Raw genomic sequence first — 26,509 nt, forward strand, 5'->3', positions numbered from 1 at the left:
CAACGGTTTTATCAAAATCATTGTCATTTAGCATTTTTTTTGTAGTGTTGTACGCATTTCGATTAATTCAAATTAATTCAAATTAATAATGAGCTCTTATCTACTCGTCACCTCTTTCATCAGGGATTTAGACTTGATCAATTTTGGGCCTAATTTAAATATAGTCTCAACACAAATAAAATTTTCATTGATTGTTAAACTTATGTTTCAATCTATATACCAACAGTCATATAATTAATTAAAATACAAAAATTACCTATATCTATCAGTTTTATACCATTCATGTTATACATCCACATTTTTTTGCTAGTCTCATATCACATATAAAACAAATGAACAATAAATGTGTATTTTAGAAAGTGAAAGAAGATTTCCAAAGGAGACTAATTATCTCCAAAATATCCTTTTCCCACACTATTCTTTATATGGTTATTAAAAAAAACATAATAACGGGAAAACTCAAATGCAAAATTAAATAAGAAAATTATTCAACAAAATTATTTGTATAAAAATTTATGATTATAAAATGATAAATTTTATTTAAAGAAAAGGTAATATCACACACACATGAATGTGAACAATCCTCGAGATTGCGAACCTTGAATACTTACTTACATGCAACTGTTTCATAAACTAATCAATGGTCCGTAGTAAGGAGAAATTTTTTCCCCAATCACTTGTTAAATTTTATGATTTAATCAATTAAGTTTTCAAATTTAAGTTTTATTACACTAATTTTTTATTTTTTATTGATTTGGTCTAATTATTGTGCGACAACGGAAAATACTCACATAACATTGAAAAATAATATATGATTCCGAAATAAGCTAGCATGATATCAAAAAATGTTGATATGATATTGAAAATTGATTATTTTTCTAATATTAAATCAACAGTTAGATTAAAATAGTCGTGAATTAAAAATTAATGCACCATAATTGAAATTTGAAAACTTAATAGACCAAACTCAAAATTAACCAAATTAATAAATAATAATAATAACCATGATATGTGCCATTGAGTATTCGAAAAAAGCTCATTATATCTTTAAAACACCCACACGGTATGGTATCTGACCAAACAAAACTATTTAAAAAAATGAAGCGCATTTAGGGTTCCAGCGACTAATTCCGAAATTCGAGAACCCCACAAGGTAGAATTGCCCTCAATTTTCTCAACATTAATTGCTCCGAAAATATATTTATATGACGTTTCTTTTATTATCCTTCTTCGCGTAGCACACGTGGACATTGACAATTTATTGCATAATTCGAGAATAATATATCCCTAGATTTGTATATTCCTATATTTGTATATATATATATATATATATTTGGCAGTCCCTATCTTAATCCACTTGAATTTTTTAAATTCTTATTTCTTTTTCACATATTGTCACATCATCTATTTTCAATGTCATATCCTCAATTTGTTCTAAAAAATAATAAAATTAATGAATTAAGATGATTAATAGATAATACACAAGTTATATAATGGAAAATATAATTTTTTTTATAAACAACTAAAATAATATATTATTTAATTAGTGCACTCCAAGGTTAGTCGACGAATTTCCCAAATCAGTGCCCCAAATACATGCACCATGTCCGGAAGTAAACTTCCCCGACTAAAAAAACACATGTTTTTCGACTAAATTTACAATATTTTAATATCAATGGTTTAAGCTATTTTTTTTTCCAACATTACATAAATATTCATTTACCCATTTTTTCAGATAATATAAACGTCTTATTTCATATACTTGAATGTTTGTATTCTACCGTTATTGTCATGTATATGTTTTAAGAGTAAGTGTACCACAAATCAATTAATGACTGTGGGATTTGAAGCATCTTTATGTTGATATTATTTATTCAATTAATAATAAATTTTTGATATTTTTTAATCTATATATTCGTATTTTTGTATAAATATGATGGATAATTCATATTGATATAAACTAATTGAATTATGATTTGCAAAAGTTACAAGGACATGGTCTAAATTCTCTAATATTGTGTTTGAATTGACGAATTCTAAATATAAATTTTAGAAAAGTAAGACCATAAATTCCAAATTCAAGTCTGACATGTTTTATATTGTTTTATGTTAATTAGGATAGATTTCAAATTCACCAAATAATAGAGACATTTTATACTTTGTGTAACTAATGTGTAAATAAATAATATATGACTTTAAAATTATATTTATTGTTTTATTATTAACAACAAAAGTATAATCGAAGTATATGAATTTTAAATTCATCTGACCGAATGCAATATTCTAAGTAGTTTATGCAAGTCGAATAGAGAATTTAAGGTTATATTTGGTTATTTGGGCATCATTATCATTAATGATAAATACAACATGCATTGAATTATGCACGGATTATATTTATGAATAGAAAGCAAACTAATTATTTGGGGATAAGTTTCATTATGTTTAATTAGTTCCCATTTTTGGAGGACTCTTACAAAATCTATATGCGCCTAACTGCAATTTTTTTCTATAAATTATTGATTGTGATTCCCCTTGACCATGTAATTTTCTACACCTATAAAGTTAAAAGCAAAGCAAATTTGAACTTTTACATTTGTGTACCTAAAATCATAGAAATGTGTCCGGTGAATCAACAAAGCGCAAGTGAGACATATACATATATTATGTGATGTGCCTGTCATTTTCCATCGTTCCGTGATTATATTTTTTTCAATTGACCTAATTAAAGATTATATTACAAGTTTGTTTATTTTCACTTTGAAATATTGGGTATTGTAATTGTTTTAATTTTCCTTTATTAATTCTTATATGGATTTTAATGTGTTAACATAGACTTATTCTTGTTAGAATACTTTCCATTACACTTGAATTTTATTGATTGACAAAATAAATAGTATCAAGCTGTTTTAAGATCCGACCAAAAATTTTATTGTAATACAGGTTTTTCAAACCGATGGATTTCTTCAATCTATTTTAGGATTTCAGGTCTCTCGATCTAAAAATCAAATTGTTGAACTTTATTGAACTTAAGTTGCAAGACATCCTCTGACAAGTGACCGTTCCAAACTATTGAATGGAGTGCACGAGTTCAAAATTTTATTTTCCGACCGTAGATTGAGGATTCCGAAAAGGATAGTACATTTCGATCCCTTCAAATAAAAACTTAATATAGAAAGATTGCATAATATCATATCAACTTTTGAAATGAAAAAAAATTGTCTATTCAGACATGGTGTGTCAGCTTTATCAAATACATAGACTTAAAGTCAAGAGAGCATTAATGGACATTTAATGATAAGTGCGGATTATGTCTGTATTATTGGGAAATAATACATATGATCGTTGAAAAGATATTTCGACCTTTGAAGCTCTCCACTATAAATATTCAGTATATCTCAAAGAAGAAGACTATCGAAATTATTTCAAATCGCTTAAGCCTTCAAGAAAACAAGAGTTTACATATTTTAAGATTTTTTAGCACATTTAAGAGTTTTTTTTTGACTCCTCAACCAAAGTACACTCATATAAGAATATATCATATCAACAAGGATCAATCTGTGTTAGCTCAACCAAGTCAAGCCATTACAAAGCTGATCGTCAGGTTTTCATTATTATTTGTAGTGTTGTCTGGTGAACCGATGATACTTAAACATCCAGACCTTATAAAATTATCACAAAGAGTTTCAGTTTAGGCAGTGTTTTAAGTCCTAACTAAAATAGGTAGTTACACGACGTTGTAAAGCCAAAGTCTTTTAGTGGAAACTTTCCTAAGTGAAAGAAGGGATTACGTAAGAGTTTTATCTTCGAACATCCATAAAACATCATGTGTCCTTTATTTACGCAATTTCACCTCTTTTATCATTAATATCTTCATGTTGTTTCGTGTTAAATTACCAAAATTTTGAGTTTGTCACTAAATTAACATGACTGTTTTCACACTTATTTTATAACATATGGTCCAATTAGTCTAGTCATTTAAGAATACCTTTTAACAGCCTTATAACTTTTAAGAACATTTAAAGATTTCCAAATATTCACCCTCTCTAAACATGTTTTCGATTATAACAATCCTCGTCGATTGAATCATAACGTAAGAGAATATCGGTGTCAAATAAACAATATTCGATAGGTTTTTAGTGATTGCAACAAAAAAAAAATGATAAAAAAACCAAAAAGTAATCGATATTACTGAATAAAAACCAAATTTTAACAAATTATATAACTAAAAAACCAAAATTGACCAACTTAAATTACTATATTACAAATTTCCCCATAATATATATGCGATTTGTCATTTTCCATCGTTGCATGATTATATAATGTATTTCAGTTGACCTAATTAGACCACCCACATGAGATTTCAGATCTCATTTCGTTTTTCAACTAACACCATTTGGTTCCCGAATAATTGGCGGTAGGTGTAAGAACTATAATCTACACGCATGTGAAAGAAATATTATAATCATGAAAAAAAATATATAATTCAAAATTTGGTATGCCTCATATCATTCACCATCCTAATATATAATTTAAAATTATTTCATTTCATATTAATTCAATTATTAAGCTTTTTTTGACACTATTATTGTGAAGTTGTTAAACCAAACCTCTTTAATATTATTAGCATGGGATAAAGATGTTGATGTTTTGACTCTTAAAATTTCACCAGATCTCATTTCTAGGCTCGTGAATGTTGAGCTCAAGGGTGGTTGATCGTTCTCCATGAGGAGAGCAGGGCCGGATATGAGACGAGGCCAAAATTAATCGGTTTAAGACCAAATTTTTGTGGGGTCTCTAGAAAATTTATTATTTATTTAAATTTAATATTAGATTCAATTTGAATTTCAATACCAACCTAGAGAAAATTTGATAAAATCTATCTCAGATCATCATCTATGTCACGAAAAACATTAAATAGACTGGCTATTTTATCATTTGAGTGAAAAATTGATTGAGCGCATTGATTAATATTTAAGACTGTAATATTTAAATTACTAGTTTATTAAATTTTATCCTCATGTTTGTCATGTAAGATATATTTTAAATTTTATTTATTATTTATTATCGCCTTCTATATTTGTGTCTATACTCCACGTGTTTAGTTTTGTAAATAAATTTAGACTAGTTTTTTTAATAATAAATAACATTATAATGAATTGAACTGTTTTTTTAACCGAATATACATTATAATACACAACCATCACAAAAATAAAACATGGAAATAAAAAAGGCTCTTTGGTCGGCTTACAAGCTTCAATAATTCAAATCTCATAATTGTTGGGCACCGTAATCTCGCATCCAAAACACAGTGTAAATTTAAAAAAATTTAGTTTCGACGTTCGAAACTTTTCTTGTGCGTCGTATAGTATTTAACATACATAAGGTGTTTTAGATTTATTACCTTCACATATATTACGCTAAACATCAAACAAGTCCAAGATTAAAGGAGTTGGACCTTCGAACGGATCTCCGTCTTTGATCGTCAAATTGAGTCTATGATCAAAGACTATATTCTTTGTTTATATTGAACTAGAAATCGTAAACAATTTTGGTTGAGAGAAGGATACCAGAATTTCAAAAATCCAAAGTCAGTGAAGTGGTGGAGGGACGCCACAGCGACAGAAGGTGGTGGTCGAAAATTTGCTTCAAATTTTTCAGGTGGCCGGGAGCTTTCTTTGAGGGAGGGAGAGTTTTTTGTTGTGTTGTTTTCAATGTCATATTTGTTATCAATCTTTGATAATATATTTTGAAATTACACAAATTGTTTGTCGTTACGATTCCTAATCTTAAACTCATATTAGAACTCTTAATTTTCATTAATTAAAATTCTCATATTATTATTATATAATGTATTAATCAACTATTGATAATGCATTACATTATATATATTTCATATACACATCTTTATATATTCATATAAAGTATGTATATATATATTAACATATCTACACATGCACATTTAATATATGCATTGACATATTAATTAAAATTAAATAATTATTATTTATTTTTTTAATTAACTTAATAGTTAATTAATTCTAGATCACTCTATAATATTTTATGAGAATTTTGTATATATTACTAGTAATTGATACTAGTATTATAATTTAATCAATAAACTTCAAATTCAACAAATAAATAATTGTGAACACATTATAATCACGACCGACGATCTGACAGCAGTCGATGTATCAAGGATATAAATTTTATTCATATAACGAAAGTTGAAAATTTCAAAGACTAAAATGTTCACTGTCCATTTTTTGCAGCTGTTATTTTTGTAAACTCCTTTGCCAAAACAGGCAGTTCCACTCTCCTTCCTCAATTAGCAATTAGGCTAACTTCTATTTCATTCATCTTATAGAATCAACTCATAAACTTCTTTATAAACTTTCTGTTTGATCTCCATCAAACTAATGTCGTCAAATTCAACTCTTGAGCAGGGACTTTCTCAACGAGAACACAGAATCCGATACTTATGTGACTTTCAATTGTTCAGAGATATGGCTAGCTGTGGGTTCACATCTGTTGGAATAGATGCCCTACAAGCCAACAGTTGGCTATAGAATTTATTGACTCAAGTGAAATAAACAATCTTTATTTTAATATAATTTAACTTTTTATGGTTTCATTTTACTTTATATGTATACCCATGCAATCAGCATAGATAAAGTCTTTGATAATACTTGATACAAATGAATTGTAATTAGATCTGAAACTCATTTGTAAACACTGGATATTCTAAATTTGTTCCTAGTCGATTCAGCCGCCTAAATTAAGAATAAGGCCGCTTGATCTTGAGACTAACATCTATGATGTTGCGTACCATGTTTCATGGTAAGGGCATAGAGATGTCCAATCATACAGATAGGTAATCATACGATGATTGTATCGAAAAACCCTCACTCGGACTTTCCAAGTGGTTATCATTCATCAAGAGGAAAAGTATGTGGTTGTGATTGCACATGATTAGTCCTTACTACCTGGGACAACACTGAGGTTCTACATACTAGGACTGTGCTTTGATTCATTTACCAACTCCGCGGGGGTCGCAAGGTGGCGAGGTTAAATGCAATTGAGAAATTTGTAGGAGCCAGTGCATTGTAGTAGAGGATTCACCGCTCACCTACAGGTGTGTATATTCTATGTGATCTAGCGAAATAGTAGTGAATGAAATCTCTGGCCATAGTATGAGATGTATATTAGGGAAAGAGTTCTCTAATTGGGCATGCGATGACACTATGAATATTTCATGATTATATCACATAGCTATCGAATTTAATATGCAATCCTCAATGAACCAATGGTAGCAGATTCGACTGGGATATATGAGATGAAGGGACCGTACTGTAAGTTAATCATAACCGACTGTTTCTTGCAGGCACTATCAGTTACATAGGGAATCATGGGGCGATGCTACTAGACGCTCTTACCATGATTCGATGTATTTTATCAGAAAATGATTTCTGACATTCTTATGATCAAATGTTGGTGCACGGAATGGGGCGAATTAGGGTAAGCCTAAATAAATAAGAATATCCTAAATCACAATCAGTTGTGAACCCACGGCTAGCTAGTATTCCTGAACCATTGAGGGTCACACAAGCACTTGATCATTTTGTTCCCGTTGACAGAATAAATTCAAGGAGTTGAATTTATATATAATTATGAGATAGTAAATTCAAGGAGTTGAATTTATGATAATTAAATTTTGAGAGAATAAATTCAAGGAGTTAAATTTATATAAAATTATGATATAGTAAATTCAAGGTGTTGAATTTATGATAATTAAATTTTGAGAGAAAAAATTCAAGAAATTGAATTTAAAAAATTTTAGAATTTAAATTATTAAACTCGCAAGTTGAGTTTTTTAAATATTAAATTAAATGTAGTGGAAAGTATGTTTAATGTGTTTGTAGGAGTACAAGTCTAACATACTAAATAATTAAAGTTTTTAATGGACTTTGATATAATTAACTAAACTGTTTGGACTAGTCAAATTTATTAATCAAGCTCATTAATGTTAATTATGGAACATAAATCTACAGTTAAGGTAATTAGGTTAAAGCGTTTGTTTTAAGAAATGAGATCCATAACCCTACCTCCACTAACCTGCCATTCTCTACTTGCAATTTTCGAAAATTGCATTCCCTTCTCTCAAAAAATTTTGCCAATCTAATTTTTCAAGGTTTTGATCCGCCTCTCAATTTTTGCTCTCCAAAGTGAAAAATATCTTCTATACTTTCTAGTGTAAGTTAGAAGAGGAACAAGTAATCCAGTCATGGACCGAATTAGGAGATTGAAGAAAGAAGAGTTTGAAGAAAGTTCGTAGGGAATTCAATAAGAGCTACATTCGCTAATACCAGAGTAATTGATGCCGAGTGATTTAGTCACTAAAGGTAAAATTATAAACTCGCTATTTATGATCTTTTAATTTAAACCATACATGTGTCCAAGATAATATTTTGAATGTCAAAATAAATTTTTTTTAAACTTCCGCTGCGTTTTGGACACGAGAAAGCCAATAACCCAACAACATCTTCATGTGATTTACAATAACATTTATTCTTATTCAGGCTTACCCTAATTAGCCTCATTTTTTTCATCAACACCTTGATCAAAAATGTCAGAATTCATTTTTGATTGTACCCATCAGATCATGGAACTAACGTCTAGTATCATCGTCCATGATCCCCTAGGTGTCACTGATAATGCCTGCAAAAACTTAAGTTACAATTAGCGTACAGTATGGTCTCTTCAACTCATATATCCCGATCAAATCTGCAACCACTGGTATATCGAGAGTTGCATATGAATTCGGTAATAATGTGATGTATCTTTGAGTAATAATAGTGACATTGTATGTTCAACTAGAAAAAAATACTTCCCTAAAAAATATTTTTTGTTTTAGTCAGAGACTCCTTGCACTATTAACTCATAAGATCACATATGATATCTTCACATGTAGGCAAACGATGAATCCCCGAATACAATGCATTTGCTCCTACGTATTTCAAAACTACACCCAACCTCGTCACGTGATGACTATCAATGAAGTCGGTAAACAGATTTGTAAGGTCCAAAATGCAATAAATTAACGTAACTGCATGCGAATCTAGGAAAAATAGAAAATGACTAATTAAAGAGTTTTAATTGCATGAATTAAATATAGGGTGCATGCTTACATGTTTAAAATGCACATTTCAACACGAATGCATAAAACTGTGTTTAAAAACTTATTCGAGACGCGATCGATGAACGGAGACCGAGGGCTGAAAAAGGAAAAATATTTTTATTAAATAGTTATTTTTAATTATTTAAAATATGGTATATGTTATATGGTATTTTTGAAAACGGGGTGTTTCGAGGTGATTTTATATGCCGAGATGTATTTTTAAACGATATTCGATTTTCGACGAAAATCTGAACTGTTTGAGAACTCGACTTTTATTTTCACGAACTTTCCTAAATAAAATATTTTAAATATTATTTAATGGGATTAATGAGCCTAATATACCATGTTAATGGGCCTAAACTTGCACACATGATTCTATAAGCAAATAAAAGCCCTATACCCTACCCCATAATCTTAAAACACACGCCCCACCCCTCACAACACACAAGGACTCCTCCTTCATCAAACACACACACATACATGAGAATTTGTAGGAGAAAAGCCACGGTTTTTGAAGGGAATTCAGCCTAGGGTTTTTACGTCGCCGTTCTTCGCATCGCGAAACGTTTTCGAGCATAATATACGCCAAGGCATGCCTTAACTTTCTTTCAAACATATTTCACACCATATTATGTATATTTGATTAACTTTGCATGAGAAACATGTGGCACACATTTTATTTTCGTTTTTATGGACACATATGCATATAACTCATGGTTTGATGATATAAAACTCTTGTATATGATGCATAAAGGGGCTGACATCCTAGGACAATAAAAAAGTATGAATTTCAAAGAGTTTAAGGGCCTAGGAGAGGCAGCACAAGGGCTGGTCTTATGCGAGCCAAGCTTGGATGGAAATTGCAAGAGTTGTGCATAAGGTTTCGGTTAGGGGGAAGGCAAGCATGCGGCTCGACCAGGGCTTGACCAGGGCTCGGGATGTACGTGGTTAGGTGTGAGAAAGAGTCCTAGCCATGCTAGGACTCATGCACAACGGCTAGGGAAGAGTCCATGCACTATGGTACTCTTCCCATGCAAGCAGAGAGCAACAGCTGTGCGGGGGCTGTCACGGCTTGGCTAGGGGGCCCAGGCTAGGTCTAAGGGTGGTCAGTGAGGGTCATGAGGGTTAGGACTCGGGTGGTGGCTCGGGAGAGTTAGAAATCCTCGAGTGAATTATCGATCGCGGCTCGTGCAAGATTTGTGGTGTGAGCTAGGCGCTGGTTTTGTGGCTCAGGGCTGATCCATAGGGTCCCTAGGTGGTCTGGTTGGGGGTTGGCTTGATGTGGCTCAGGAGTGGTTCGAAAAAATTGGGAGATGGCTCGAGGGGAACTAACTAGGGTTCGGTTGTTCGAAGTAAAAGGTTGAGGGGTCGAACCATGGTCCACTGTGGTCAATTCATGGGTCACGAGGGTAATTTAGGTATGAAAAGTTCATGATAAAATTTTGAAATTAAAATATTAAAGTTTGAATTAATTCGGGAATTAAATACTTTACGAATTAACAAATAGGAAATTAAAGCGAAAGCCTCGATTTTAAGCTAAATAAAAATATAAGAAATTTAATTTAAGCTTAAATGATTATTTGGGATGGTCTAGAGTCAATGAAAGTAAGAAAATGTCAAAACCGAGAAATTCTAAGTCTAGGGGTAAAACGGTCATTTTACACCTGAAAAATGTTAGACGTCCTGGCAATGCCCTCAATGCTGTAATATATGCAAAGATTTTTATTTTAAATGTTTATGAAATTATATGATGAAACGCTACTGCCATAATACATGTTGCATGCTTGGTTTAAAAGAAAAATGATTTATATATATACATGGATTTTCATAAGTGATGAAAATAAGAAACGTTGAAGGAGGTGAAGTGATTGTAACTAATACGATAATATGATTAGAGATATCGTGAGAGAAAAAGCCCTAGAGGGAGCCTGTTTTTTATGGGAGAAGGCCCCAGAGGGAGCCTGACGTTCGTATTTCCATCGGTATGATATGATGATATGATTGGCCAAGGCTCAATTGACGGGTGACAGTGTCAGTGATGTCCCCGCCGCCCAGTACTGTGGTTATACGTAGATGGATCCATTAACCTTCAACTGAAACGAAAGTCACAAATAATTATCCGAATTCAATAAAAGAAAAATGTATATGTATTTGATGAAAAGGAAAATATATATGATAAAAAGGTAAATGTTGATGAGGAAATGAAAAATGTTTAAGTTTAAGCATGTTCATGAAAAGCTATTTTAAGTAAAAGTATTTTCACTGTTGCATGTGATTGTATATGTTTTACTTGTTATCATGGTTAAGGTTTGCTGAGTTAATAGACTCACTATGTGTGATCGATGCAGGTGAACATGATTTTGATGTTAATGAGGGACTTGATGTTTGGTCTTGTTGGTTTGATGGTGCACATAACCCGAGGACCAGCGCTAGTTTTCCGCAATTAACTTACGATTATGATTTACGTTTATAGCTTATGTTTATGACTTATACTAAATGGTTGGAGTTACTTTTAAGATTTTATGATGATTTGATAGGTTTTTGAGAGGATGTTAGAGTTAAGTTATTTCTGAAAATGTTAAAGTTAGGTTTGGTTGACGTTTTACGACTTTATGTTTAAAGTTACTTTTTTTTTGAATTTTCAAATAATAGTTGGTTGATTAATTTTTAAATGATCTCAAAAATAAATATATATATATATATATATATATTTATATATATATATATTTGTGTGTATTTCGGCCGAAAGGAAGAAGTTAGAAAAAAAATTGTGGTATATTTTAAAGAAAAACGAGTAGTGGACATTTCAGTTAGTATCAGAGCAATGTTTCTGCGAAGGGTTGTTCCACCGCCAGTTCCGAAAAGCTCAGTCTTCAAGCCTCAAGTCTGTAAGTTTAATTGCTTTACATGCTTTTTATGATGATACTTGCATGTTTATATGGTTTATATTCTTACATTACATGTTTAAAAGCTTTTTGAGGTTAAATGTTATAGATATGCTTAAAAGTTGCTCGTAAAGGGACTAGTACATGTTGCATGATTAGAAACTTAGATTTAAATGCATGTTGGTTACGTTTAGAATTTGGAAAACGTTCAGATATAATGCCTCCTAGATGCGTACCTAGTACTGATAGGCAAGATGAGAATACTGAGGATCGTCAAGGGAATGCACCCCCACCTCCTAATGGGGATGCTGCTATTCGTGCACTGGAAGGCATGGCTCGCTTCTTTGAGCAGCAGTTTCAACAGGCTCTGAGGCCACATCTTGGTGTTTATGATCAGTTCCGGAGGCTAGGTCCGAAGGAATTTTCTGGCTCCACCGACCGTTTGCTGCTGAGTGTTGGATTCGAATTTCGATCACTTGAGGTGCACTTTCGTTGCTTGAATATGGGAGATGCTAATCATGTTATGTGTGCTACTTATATGCTTAGGGATGATGCTTCCCTTTGGTGGGAAGGGGCGGCGTGGAAATGATTTGGCTACACTTACCTGGGCACGATTTAAGAAAATATTCTATGAGAAGTAAATTACTACCTCTGAAGAGGGAGTTCACGAATCTCCGCCAGGGGGACATGACTGTGACTGAATTTGTGAAGAAGTTCGATAGAGGTTGTCACTTTGTTCTCCTCATTGCTAGAGATGCTGTGGAAAAATTAAGGCACTTCATGGATGGCCTTCGACCTACCATACTTCGTGATGTGATGATGATGTGACCGGCGGACTATGCAGCTGCCACTGCCTATGCATTCCAAGCTGAGCAAGCCCTGAAACACATCGATTATGAGATATAGTGCATGAGGCAGTAACACAAACAAAACTGCCAACTGAATAAGAAGACATTTATGGGACCTCCTAGAGCTCAAGGGTAGCAGAAGCCCCAAGGGCAAGTGAAGAAGCCAGGACCACCAAAGACACCACAACCTGGAGCACCAAAGCCCGTTGAGAGGCCACTGTGCAAAGAGTGCAATCGCTCACATTTTGGCAAGTGCATGTGGAGGACATACAAATGCTTCATATGCAAGGAAGAAAGGCATAAAGCCACTGATTGCTCGAAGAAGAAAGCACCAACAGTGGGAAGAGCTTATGTTATGCATGCTGAGGAAGCTGAGAAGGAGCCAAACACGACTCTAATCACTGGTAACCTAGTTATTTAACATTTTTATATTACTTTTATTGCATTAAATGTTAAATTGGTTATGAGAATTGATTTGGGATGATAAAGAACCTAAAAAAAAAATGTTGCATGCTCTACAATAGATGAATGTAAGGAATGACATTATAAATTATGGAAATTGAGCATGAAATATGAGCATTAATAATGCAAAGAGATCATTAAATCCAAATAAGAATTTTAAGGCTTAAAATTGAGAAATAATCGAGAATAAGGTCGTGCATGGAATTTTCAAAATTCTGAGGACCAAAATGCAAAAATCCAAAACTTAAAGAACTTAATTGCACATAACCAAAATTCAAGTGGCTAAACCGAAATTTTGAAGAGTCCAAGGTCTAAAAATGAGATAACCGAAAATCCTAGGGTGAAATAGCGAATTTCGAAAAATTCATGGACTAAATTGTGAAGTATAGAATGTTCAGGGGCTGTTTTCGAATTTCAAGTATTTAGGGGCTATTTTTCGCAATTTCTGGATTCTTAAGGGTTAGAATCATGATTTTCGAAACTCTATGGCTCAAATTAATGAAATTTGAAAGTTATGGGGCCATGATGCGAATTTTCGAAAATTTTGGGGACTAATTGGCGAAAAGTCAAAATTTTTAGGATGAAAAAGCTATTTTCGAAAATTTTGAGGGTCTAAAAATGCAATTTTTAATAGAATATTGGGATCCAAGCATTAAAACTTCGAAAAGTTTGGGAAAATAACGATAGAAACTCCTTAAGCTTCAACACTCTTGGATTTGATGGAATTTTCGTGGCAGGGAGGATATTCATTCTAGGTGTAGCTACCTACGCATTGCTGGATTCGGTAGCTACACACTCATTCATATCTGAGACATTCGTCAAGCAACTAAATATTATACCCGAGGATATGGGATTGGGCTTCAAAGTTTATATTCCTTTCGGTAATCAAATGATCATTTCGAGCATTGTAAAGAATCTGGAGCTTCGTTTGCAAAAAGATGTGGTTCAAACAGATCTTATCGTACTCTCGATGCCTGAATTCGACATCATACTTGCCATGGATTGGTTATCATTGAATTGAGCTTTGATAGATTCTCGGTAAAAGTCAGTGTCTATTCGACCGCCTAGTGGGAAATCTTTTGTCTTTGAGAAAGCAAGGAACAAGCAAATGTCGCACATTATCTCTTGTATGTGCGTGATGAAGCTTATGAGACGAGGATGCTAAGCTTTTCTAGCATGTTTTACTTCATCACATGTTCCTGTCAGTTAGGAGCTAGAGGATGTTGAGGTCTTCAGAGACTATCCCAGCGTCTTTCCTGAGAACGTTTCTGGCATTCCATCGGACCATGAGGTGGAATTCTCTATTGAGTTGATGTCGGGCACTGTACCAATTTCTAAAGCGCCATATCTTCTAGCACCCGCCGAGATGAAAAAGTTAAAAGATCAAATTCAAGAAGTGCTAGACAAGGGTTTTATTCGCCCTAGTTGTTCTCCGTGGGGCGCACTGGTATTCTTTGTGAAGAAAAAAGATGAAAATATGCGACTCTGCATTGACTATCGAGAGCTGAATAGAGTCACCATCAAGAACAAACATCCTCTACCTATAATTGAAGGCTTATTTGATCAATTACAAGGAGTATCGGTATTCTCAAAAATAGATCTTCGTTCTGGATATCATCAATTAAAGGTTAAGAAGTCGGATGTTCATAAGACAACATTTAGGACTCGATATGGGAATTACGAGTTTATGGTCATGCCATTTGGGTTGACCAATGTGCCAGCAATCTTCATGGATCTCATGAATCGCGTATTTCAGCCATATCTTGATCAATTTGTTATAGTCTTCATCGATGATATTTTGATATATTCAAATAGTAAAGAGGAGCATAGTCAGCATTTGAGGACAGCACTGCAAATACTGCAAGATATGAAATTATACACTAAATTAAGCAAGTACGAGTTTGGCTTGAGAGAGTGGCGTTCTTAGGCCAAATCATTTCTAGAGATGGAGTTGAGGTTGATCCGAGCAAAGTCGAGGCAGTTAAAGAATGGCCCGTACCTAAGAGAGTAACCGAGATCCCTAGTTTCTTGAGACTAGCTGGCTATTCCCGAAAGTTCATACAAGGATTCTCTTCTATTGCGGTACCCTTGACCACCTTGACAAAGAAGAATGCAATGTTTATATGGGGGTCCGAATGCCAAGAAAGTTTTGACAAGCTGAAGCAAGCTTTGATTTCAGCGTCAGTATTATCGATGCCATCGGGAAAAGGAGAGTATGTTCTTTATACAGACGCTTCAAAACTTGGTTTGGCGCATTTCTAATGCAAAATGATTGACTTATAGCTTATGCGTCTAGACAGTTGAAAGTTCACGAGAAAAATTACCCCACACATGATCTTGAGCTCGCCGCAGTAGTATTCACATTAAAGATTTGGAGACACTACTTATATGGGAAGAAGTGCAAGATTTTCACCGACCATAAAAGTTTGAAGTACTTCTTCACCCAAAAGGAGTTGAATATGAGGCAACGAAGATGGCTAGAGTTGGTAAAAGACTACGACTGTGACATTAGCTACCATCCGGGAAATGCTAATGTAGTAGCGGACGCATTGAGTAGGAAGACAGCAGTCATTACTCAATTATCACTTCAAAGACCACTGCAGTCCGAGATACAACGGTTTGAGCTTGCAGTATATGCTAGGGGCGAGGCCCCTAATCTTGCCACCGTGACAATACAGTCGACTTTGAAAGATAGAATCCGTGAAGGACAGTCTTCTGATGAGCAATTGCAAAACTGGAGATTGAGAGATGAAGCTAATGGCCGAAAGCTGTATTCTGAGATGGATGGTATAGTTCGATATCGAGATCAACTTTGGGTTCCTAATAGTGATTCTTTAAGAGAAATCATTATGAAGGAAGCTCATGATACTCCTTATTCCATTTATCTGAAAGGGGATCATTTAAGGTGCTTGCTTGCCCAACGGAAGTTTCAAAAATATTTTCATACAAGAAAAGAGCAACCTAAACACTATAGTGTGTAGCAAATACAATAAAACACAAAATGTCATACATAGGGTGTTTTTAAAGATATACCTATCAATCTTAAAAGATTGATGATGGCTCCAACTTAGTTGTCAAACAACTAAGCTCTTCAATGGCAAAACTAATCTTCGAGCTTCCAAGAGCACACCTTGCTCAAAAATTAAGCCCACCACCAAAAAAGAAGAACCGCTCTAATTTTGCACTAGAAAAATTAGAGCAGTTTTCATTGAGAATAGTATATTTTTCTCAACCAAAATGAAGAAGAAAATTGGAGAGAATTTTCCTTGCAAATTTCGGCCAAGCCCTATGGAGAGAAGGGAGGAGTGTTTTTCTTGGTGTATGAAAAAATAAATTAAGTATGTGCATGCCATGCCTTGGATATTGAAAAAGTAGTCTCCAACCCTTCACTCCCAAGCATGCAATTCTATTTGGGCTTGTAACAATTACAAGGCCCATGGACTTTTATTTAAATGTCTCAAACACATTTGAGATCATTTAAACTTTACTTGAATTTACTCAAGCCCACTAGTTAAATAATTATTTCTAATTGGGCTCTACAAGGCCCAATGTTATTTAATTAATTCAACACTTGAATTAATTTAATTATTTTGACACTACTAGGTCCACTAGTGTTTATTTAATTCAATACTTGAATTAATTTAATTTAGTCCATAATAATGTTTATGAAAATCAAAATTTTCAAATACATTATTTGTTTGATCAACTTTTAATTTAGGAACACTTTCATAAATTAAAAGTTACATTCTCCTCATAGAAGTCATACTTTTATTTTTCTTTGCGCTTATAAACTCCTTTATAAGCCGTTCAACACATTGAACTATTTTTACTTCTCAACGGGATCTAGAAAGTTAGCAAAAGTGTGACCCTCAATGGTTCATTGATACAACTAGCCGTGGGTTCACATCTCCATGTGATTGGGGACTAAACATGTTCTTATATGAGCATATCCCAATTGCTCCATTCTTACTTATCAACTCCTTGATAATAAGAACATCAGAACTCAAGTCTGATAGTACCCAACCAATCATGTTAAATGCCTAGCAGCATCGATTACATGATTCCCTAGATATCAAATGATAGTGTCTGCAAGAACCATTCAATTATGGTTAGTGTACAGTACGGTCCCTTCAACTCATATATCCCGATCGATTCGACAACTATTGGTATATCGAGAGCTGTCAAAGAATCGATACTATGTGTCATGTCGTAGTTGCATCGATGGTGTAATCTATGAAACCCTTTCATCATTACCACCAAACTCTGATCAAAGATTTCATACTACATATACATGAGATCACATAGGATATCTATAACCGAAGGTAAGCGGTGAATCCCCGACTACAATGCATCGACTCCTATATGTTTCGACAACACCCAACCTTGTCACCTGATGACCCCATGAGAGTCAGTAAACAAGTCAAAGTGCAATACTAGCACATAGATTCTAAATGTTGTCCCGGGTCATAAGGACTAATGGTGTACAACCATAAAATAGGACGTTTTCACTCGATAAGTGAGAACCACTTGGAAAGTCCTATATGGAGGGTTGTTCAGTGCACTCTACCAGGAGCACCTATCTGCATGCTCGGACATCACAATGTCCCCTACCAATGAAACATGGTACTCACATCGCAGATGCTAGTCTCAAACTCGAGCGGCCTATATCCTTCTTTGCGGCGGCTGAATCGACTAGGAACTGTTTAGAATATACAGTATTCCAAATATGAGTTTCATGATACTCATCATATGAGCATCTCATATTCTTCATACTATTTGTATATTCAAGGATTTTATCTATGCAACTAGCATGGGTATACAGATAAAGATGTGCCAAAACAATAATTTCAAATATTATTAAAATAAAGATTGTTTATACATAGAGTTTCATTGTGAACACTCGGCCAACACTTGGCTCGACGGGCACCTACTCTAACATCATCCTGGAAAATACGAAGATGTACAAGGATCTTCAATTATTGTATTGGTGGCTGGGCATGAAGCGAGTTATCCTCCGATTTGTATCTATGAAACGTTTGCTCATTTTAAACTTCAATTGAACATTTTTTTAAAAAAAAAATGCAATGGCCGAAACCATGCCTACGTAAATCCATAAAATTCAAAATATGTATTTTGTAAAATCATCCACTGCTGAATACAATAACTACAGTTAAAATTATGAAAAGAGCAACCAACCTAAACCATTACTATTTTAAAAATATAAAACGTCCAGCATGTGAAAAATCTTTCAAACCCTCAACAAAATAAAATCATCAACCATTTAAAAAAAAAATTTAAACGTGTTCCCATAAAATCATATTCTTGTGGAACAATAAAAGGTCATTGGGTTAACGTGCGCCACCAGCTCCGCCCGTTCAGTCATCCTCACTTCCAGTCTCCTGGTCAAAATGCTCACCTGCATCATTCACACCTAGTGAGTCTAAAGACTCAACACACCTGTAACGTTAATAGCAAGTACATATACATAACATGCAACAGTGAAAAATATTGTAATCAACATACATTTCATGATCTTAAAAGGATAAACGTAAACATGTCATATAATAGCATAACCTATCAAAACATGTCTCATCATATCATCATATATGTATACATTTTCTTTAATTGAATTCAGTTCATTAGTTGTGACTTTTGTATCAGCTCTATTCGATGGATCTACCTATGTAAAACCACGGTACCGGGAGGTGGGGACATCAACGACACTCTCATCCGTTAGTTGAGCCTTGGCCTAACATATCATCATATCATGTCAATGGAAATACGATCGTCAGGCTCACTCTGGGGCCTTCTCCCATAAACGGGCTCCCTTTGTGGTCTTTTCCCTCACGATATCTCCAATCATATCATCGTATACATATATCGTCAGTCACAACCAACTTTCATCCTTCAAAAATATCATCATTTATCAAAATCATGCATGTACGTAAATTTTCTTTAAAATCAAGCATGCAACGTATTTTCATAATTTCATAAAAATCGTGATCATGATGCATTAACATTTAAAAGCATGATAAAATGTGCTCAAGTCTCTGCCAGGACTAAAACTCATCCCGGGGTGGAAAATGACCATTTTTCCCCTGGAAACCCAAAATGACCATTTTACCCCTGGACCTCTAAATTTCAACCTGAATTTTACCAAACTCCTTAAAACATCCCAAAACATATTTAAAAGTATTAGTTAGATGTAAACTCGAGCCCGTTTCAAAACTTAATGGATTCGTTTTAAAACTTGGATCGGGGTCGCGGTTTTAGCCCGAATCAACCCGAAACTTAACCAAATCTTCTCCAACTTAAAGCGTGACTTAAACCTACAAGACTAGCCTAAAACCCACCCATTCTAGACCACTTATGACCCACGAAACAAGCCCAAAGGTTGCTAGAAATCTCTAGCGTAGGCACACAATTTTCACAGCTTGAGTGATTTTAGATAAAAATCATATCTCCGTCGTTTCTTATCAGAAAATACGAATTTTCTATCGAATCGAAGATAACACAGAGTGCTACAAATCATATGTTGAACACATTTTCAGAAAACCAACCAATAAGTAGCAGAATTCGAAATAACAGAGGATGACGGGTTTTGTGACATAGGAATTTCACAGCTTGTGCGGTTTTACGATAAAAATTATATCTTCGTCGTTTCTTATCAAAAAATTACGAATTGGCTATCGAATCGAAGATAACACAGAATGCTACAAATCATATGTTGAACACATTTTCCGAAAACATACCAATAAGTCACAGAATTCGAAATAACAGAGGGTGACGGGTTTTGTGACATAGGAATTTCATAGCACGTGGAGTTTTACGATAAAAATCATATCTCATTCGTTTCTAATAAGAAAATTACGAATTTTCTATCGACTCGAAGATAACACAGAGCGATACAAATCATATGTTGAACACACTTCTAAAAAACCAACCTATAAGTCACAGAAGTCGAAATAACAAAGGGTAACGGGTTTTGTGACACGGAAATTTTACCCGAAGACTCAAGATATCGATCGGCCCTCTCCTAAAACCCACAAAACTTCAACTCCAGCCTTATTTCCCCCTCTTACTCGACGTTAACAGCCCTTAACAACATAAAATTGGCAGCCCTTCGCACAAAAGCAGGAAATCGTGAGTTGTGCGCGAGTTATACGCATATACATGTCAAAATCTTTACAAGAGTGATGCTATAAGGGGGACCAACAAATTATCATGAATATATATATAATCACGCATATACATGGTGTAAATGATTAGAAAGGAGATACATAGCGTGCCTTGATGATAAGTGATCAAAAACTTGAAGAAAAGCGCGTCGGGGAGGCACCAGAGGAGCGGGGAAGGGGGCTTGCTTGAAGAAACTTGAAGGGTTTTTCCGCTGAAGGTTTTGCTGCTGAAGTCTATGTGAAAGAGGATGCTGGAGGTGTGAAGTGGGTGGCCAATCCATATAAAATAGGTTTATGGTTTTGCTAAATAAGTTTAAGCCATAAAATAATACACTAATGGGCTCTTAATTAAAAATTAATAGGTTAAAAAGGATTTTGAGCCCATTAAGCATTAAAATAAACTCATCAAGCCCAATAATACTCTCGAGAAATATTTCGTTTTGGTACGTTTTTGAAAATATCGCTCGATCCCTCAAAAAGTCCTACGAATCGTTAAAATTTGTGTATCGGTTAAATATATGCTCTGGCGGGTAAAATTACCCAACAAAGTCTATTTCTTGAAAAATACACTTAAAACACATCATATTAAATAATTTAAAATAATCTTTCAATAAAAATATTTTTCCTGAATATCCTCGGTCTCCGTTCCTCGTTCAAGCGTGAAATGCAACTTAAAATCCTAATGCATGAAACTTTAAATAAATCATGGATTAAAACACAAATTAATGAAATAAACATGTATTTAATGCTTTAAAAGAATTTAATAAAATATCAAAGAAATTTAATAACTTGCATGCATGTGGTTCACGTGGACTTTCAAATTTTTGGGACGTTACAATCTGAATGTTTGACATGTCAACAAGTTAAAGCCGAGCATCAGAGGCCAGCTGAAAAACTTAAGCTACTTTCTATTCTTGAGTGGAAATGGAAAAATATCACTACGGATTTTTTTGTGGGATTACCAAGAACTATCAAGGGGTTTAATGCTATGCTATATGGGTGATAGTTGATCGTCTTACGAAGTCAGCACACTTTCTACCCATTAAGACGACATTTACCATGACACAGTAAGCAGAGCTATATATACGAGAGATAGTTCGACTGCATGGTATTCCAGTATCCATTGTTTCTGACAGAGATCTGAGGTTCACATCGTCCTTTTTGAAGAGTCTGCATGTAGCGATGGGGAGTAAGTTATTGTTCAGTACAACATTCCATGCTCAAACTGATGGTCAGTCTGAAAGAGTGATTCAAATTTTGGAGGACCTACTTCGAGCTTGTGTGATTGACTTTCAAGGAAGTTGGGAGCCTATGTTATCTCTAGTAAAGTTTACCTATAATAATAGCTATCAATCATCAATAGGAATGGCTCCTTACGAGGCACTATATGGGAGGAATTGTATATCACCCATACATTGGGATGAGGTTGGTGAAAGAGTAGAATTTGGTCCGGACTTGATCGAACAAACATCGGAGTTAGTAGTCAAAATCCGAGATAGGATGAAGACTGCACAAAGCCGAGAGAAAAGCTATGCCGATAAGCATCGAAGAGTTTGAGTTTGCAGTGGGTGACCACGTATTTGTGAAAGTAGCACACCTGAAGGGTGTTATGAGATTTGACAAGAGAGGCAAGCTCAACCCGAGATTCATAGGGCCGTTTGAGATTTTGGAGAGGGTTGGAACACTAGCCTATAGTGTGGCGTTGCCACCGATGTTAGCCGGAGTACATAATGTGTTTCACATCTCGATGCTGTGAAAGTACATGTCGAACCCTTCACATGTACTAAATTGTGAGCCTCTACAATTAACTCCAAATATGTCATACGAGGAAAGACCTACGCAAATCCTAGGTAGACAAGAAAGAAGACTCTGAAACAAAGTTATACAAATGATCAAAGTCAAGTGGCTAAATCACGGAGGAAGAAGCTACTTGGAAACTAAGAGAGACATGAGGAGTCGCTACCAGGAACTATTCGGTAAGTTTTAATTTCTATGACAAAATTTCATGTAAGCAAGGGAGGAATTGTAAGGTCCAAAATGAGATAACTTAACCTAACTACATGCGAATCTAGAAAAAATAAAAATTGATAAATTAAAGGGTTTTAATTGCATGAATTAAATATAGGGTGCATGCTTATATGTTTAAAATGCACATTTCAACACGAATGCATAAAACTGTGTTTAAAAGCTTATTCGAGATACGATCGAGGAACGGAGACCGAGGGCTGAAAAAGGAAAAATATTTTTATTAAATAGTTATTTTTAATTATTTAAAATATGGTATATGTTATATGGTATTTTTGAAAACGGGGTGTTTCGAGGTGATTTTATATGCCGAGATGTATTTTTAAACGATATTCGATTTTCGACGAAAATCTGAACTGTTTGAGAACTCATCTATTATTTCCACGAACTTTCCTAAACAAAATATTTTAAATATTACTTAATGGGATTAATGAATCCAATATGCCATGTTAATGGGCCTAAGCTTGCACACATAATTCTATAAGCAAATAAAAGCCCTTAACCCTACCCCATAATCCTAAAACACACGCCCCACCCCTCACAACACACAAGGAATCCTCCTTCATCAAACAAACGCACACAAACGAGAATTTGTAGGAGAAAAGCCACGGTTGTTTAAGGGAATTCAGCCTACGGTTTCTACGTCGTCGTTCCTCGTATCGCCAAACATTTTCGAGCGTAATATACACAAAGGCATGCCTTAACTTTTTTTCAAACATCTTTCTCACCATATTATGTTTATTTGATTTACTTTGCATGAAAAATATGTGGCACAAGTTTTATTTTAGTTTTTATGGACATAAGTGCATATAACTCATGCTTTGATGATATAAAACTCATGTATATGATGCATAAAGGGGCTGCCATCCTAGGACAATAAAAAAGGATGAATTTCAAAGGGTTTAAAGGCCTAGGTGAAGTTGCACAAGGGCTGGTCTTATTCGAGCCAAGCTTGGACAGAAATTGCAAGACTTGTGCATAAGGGTTTCGGTTAGGGGGAAAGAAAGCGTGCGGCTCGACCAGGGCTCAGGATGGACATGGTTAGGTGTGAGGAAGAGTCCTAGCCTAGGACTCATGCACAACGGCTAGGGAAGAGTCCATGCACGATGGGACTCTTCCCATGCAAGCCGAGAGCATCAGCTGTGCGGGGGCTGTCATGGGTTGTCTAGGCGGTCCAGGCTAGGTCTGAGGTTGGTCCAGTGAGGGTCATGAGAGTTAGGACTCGGGTGATGGCTCGGGAGAAGGTTCCTCGGCGAGTTAGGAATCCTAGACTGAATTATCGATCGCGACTTGTGCAGGATTTGTGGCGTGAGCTAGAGGCTGGTTATGTGGCTCAGGGCTGGTCCATAGGGTCCCTAGGTGGTCTGTTCTGGTCAGGGGTTGGCTCGATGTGGCTTGGGAGTTGTTCGAAAAAATTGGGAGATGGCTCGAAGGGAACTAGCTAGGGTTCAGTTGTTCGAAGTAAAAGGTTGAGGGGTCGAACCATGGTCCACGAGGGTCAATTCATGGGTGGTAATTTAGGTATTAAAAGTTCATGATAAAAGTTTGGGATTAAAATATTAAAGTTTGAATTAATTTGAGAATTAAATGTTTTGCGAATTAATAAATAAAAAATTAAATTGAAAGTCTCGAATTTAAGCCAAATAAAAATATTAAAAATTTAATTTAAGCTTAAATATTTATTTGGGATGATCTAGAGTCAATGAAAGTAAGAAAAAATCAAAATTGAGAAATTCTAAGTCTAGGGGTAAAACGGTTCATTTTACACCTGAAAAATGTTAGACGTTCTAGCAGTGCCCTGAATGCTGTAATATATGCAAAGATGTTTATTTTAAATGTTTATGAAATTATATGATGAAATGCTAATGCTAAAATACATGTTGCATGCTTGTTTTAAAAGAAAATTGATATATATATATACATACATACATGATTTTTATAAGTGATGAAAATATAAAACGTTGAAGGAGATGAAGTGATTGTGACTAATACGATGATACAATGATATGATTGGAGATATCGTGAGGAAAAATGCCCCAGAGGAAGCCCGTTTACGGGAGAAGACCCCAGAAGGAGCCCGACAATCGTATTTCCATCGACATGATATGATGATATGATAGGCTAAGGCTCAATTGACGGGTGAGAGTGTCACTGATATCCCCACCACCCATTACTGTAGTTATATGTAGATGGATCCATCGATCTTCAACTGAAACGAAAGTCACAATTAACGATCCAAATTCAATAAAAGGAAAGCGTATACGTATATGATAAAAAAGAAAATGTATATGATAAAAAGGAAAATGTTGATGATGAAATGAAAAATGTTTAAGTTTAAGCATGTTCATGAAAAGCTATTTTAAGTAAAAATATTTTCACTGTTGCATGTGATTGTATATGTGTTACTCGTTATCATGGTTAAGTTTTGCTGAGTCAATAGACTCACTAAGTGTGATCGATGCAGGTGAGCATGATGTTGATGTTAATGAGGGATTTGATGGTTGATCTTGTTGGACAGAAGTTGCACACAACCTAAAGACTAGCGCTAGTTTTCCGCAGTTAACTTACGATTATGATTTACGTTTGTGGCTTATGTTTATGACTTATGTTGTGTACTATTCAGACGCTGGAGGATATGTTGCTTGCGTATGTTATAGATTTTAAATCTGTTTGGCAGTCATATATTCCCTTGGTGGAGTTTGCATATAACAATAGTTATGAGAGTAGTATTCAAATGGCTCCATTTGAGGCATTGTATGAGAGACGTTGTATATATCCGTTATACTGGGATGATGTTGATCGAGCTGCGGTTACCGGCCCTGAGATGATTCATGAGATGGAACATAAAGTAAAGTTGATACAGGAGCGATTGAAATCAGCTCAAGATAGACAGGCCGCCTATGCAAATAAAAGACGAAGACCATTAGAGTTTCAGCAGGGCGATCGAGTATTTTTGAAAGTTTCTCCTTTTCGTGGCACATTGTGATTTGTTATGAAAGGAAAGTTGGCACCGAGATATGTTGGTCCGTATGAGATATTGCAGCGGATAAGCACTTTGGCTTATCGATTGGCTCTACCTCCATCTTTATCTGGTATTCATGATGTATTTCATGTGTCGATAGTTGCGGAAGTATAAGCCGGATCCTTCACATGTGTTGGATATTTCTGAGATTCAGTTAGTTCCTGATGTGTCTTATGTTGAGAGACCAGTTTGTATTTTGGATCGATATGAACGTAAGCTTCGTAGTAAGCTTATGTCGATGCTGAAGGTTCAGTGGGAGCATAGAGGTGTCGAAGAGGCCACTTGGGAGACAGAGCAGCATATGAGGGAACTCTAACCCTACTTATTTTAATGGTATGACGTATCTTTATTTATGCAGGTTATTACTGTTGTTGATTAATTTCGGGGTCGAAATTCATTTAAGGGGGTAGAAATGTAATGTTTGAAGTAAATATTACAAGTTGTTGATTTAATAATGTGAGATTACTAAATAATTAATTATTTTTAAAGAGGGAAATATGACATATTTTGATCATATGAAGTCCAAATGATTTGAAATTTTGATATCATGTAGAAAACTCAAAGATATAGAAGTTTCATGTTTTGAGTTTTGAAAAATTTGATCGTTTGACTGGTCCAAAAGGATATACTGGTGTTAAAATGTTAAATATTATATATTATATTATATTATTATATAATATAATATAATATTGTTTAAAAAAGGAAAAAAGAAAAAAGAAAAATAGGAAAGGATAAATTTCAAAACTTACGTGAATGAACATTCATTCACATAAAGTTTTACCAGAGAGGTGAGAGAAATAGAGTTTTTTATTTTCTTTTCGATCTTGCGACTTATCGGTTTATCCAATCGACGAACCGACTTCAGTTCTGGGATCGTTGACACGATATCTTCGAATTTGAGGTATAAATTTTAT

The 26,509-nt window shown here is 34.5% G+C and overlaps 1 protein-coding gene across 1 annotated transcript; it reads left to right on the forward strand.

The window, feature by feature from the left end:
- The first annotated feature begins 12,747 nt into the window (after positions 1-12,747).
- On the forward strand, positions 12,748-25,974 carry LOC142528334 (uncharacterized). The gene is made up of 4 exons (XM_075633377.1): positions 12,748-12,873; positions 25,197-25,520; positions 25,696-25,842; positions 25,954-25,974. The coding sequence occupies exons 1-4, from the start codon at positions 12,748-12,750 to the stop codon at positions 25,972-25,974; spliced, it is 618 nt and encodes a 205-aa protein (XP_075489492.1).
- The last annotated feature ends 535 nt before the right edge of the window (positions 25,975-26,509 follow it).

This window comes from Primulina tabacum, chromosome 16, assembly GCF_025594145.1.
Source record: "Primulina tabacum isolate GXHZ01 chromosome 16, ASM2559414v2, whole genome shotgun sequence".
In the NCBI taxonomy this organism is placed as follows: Eukaryota; Viridiplantae; Streptophyta; class Magnoliopsida; order Lamiales; family Gesneriaceae; genus Primulina; species Primulina tabacum.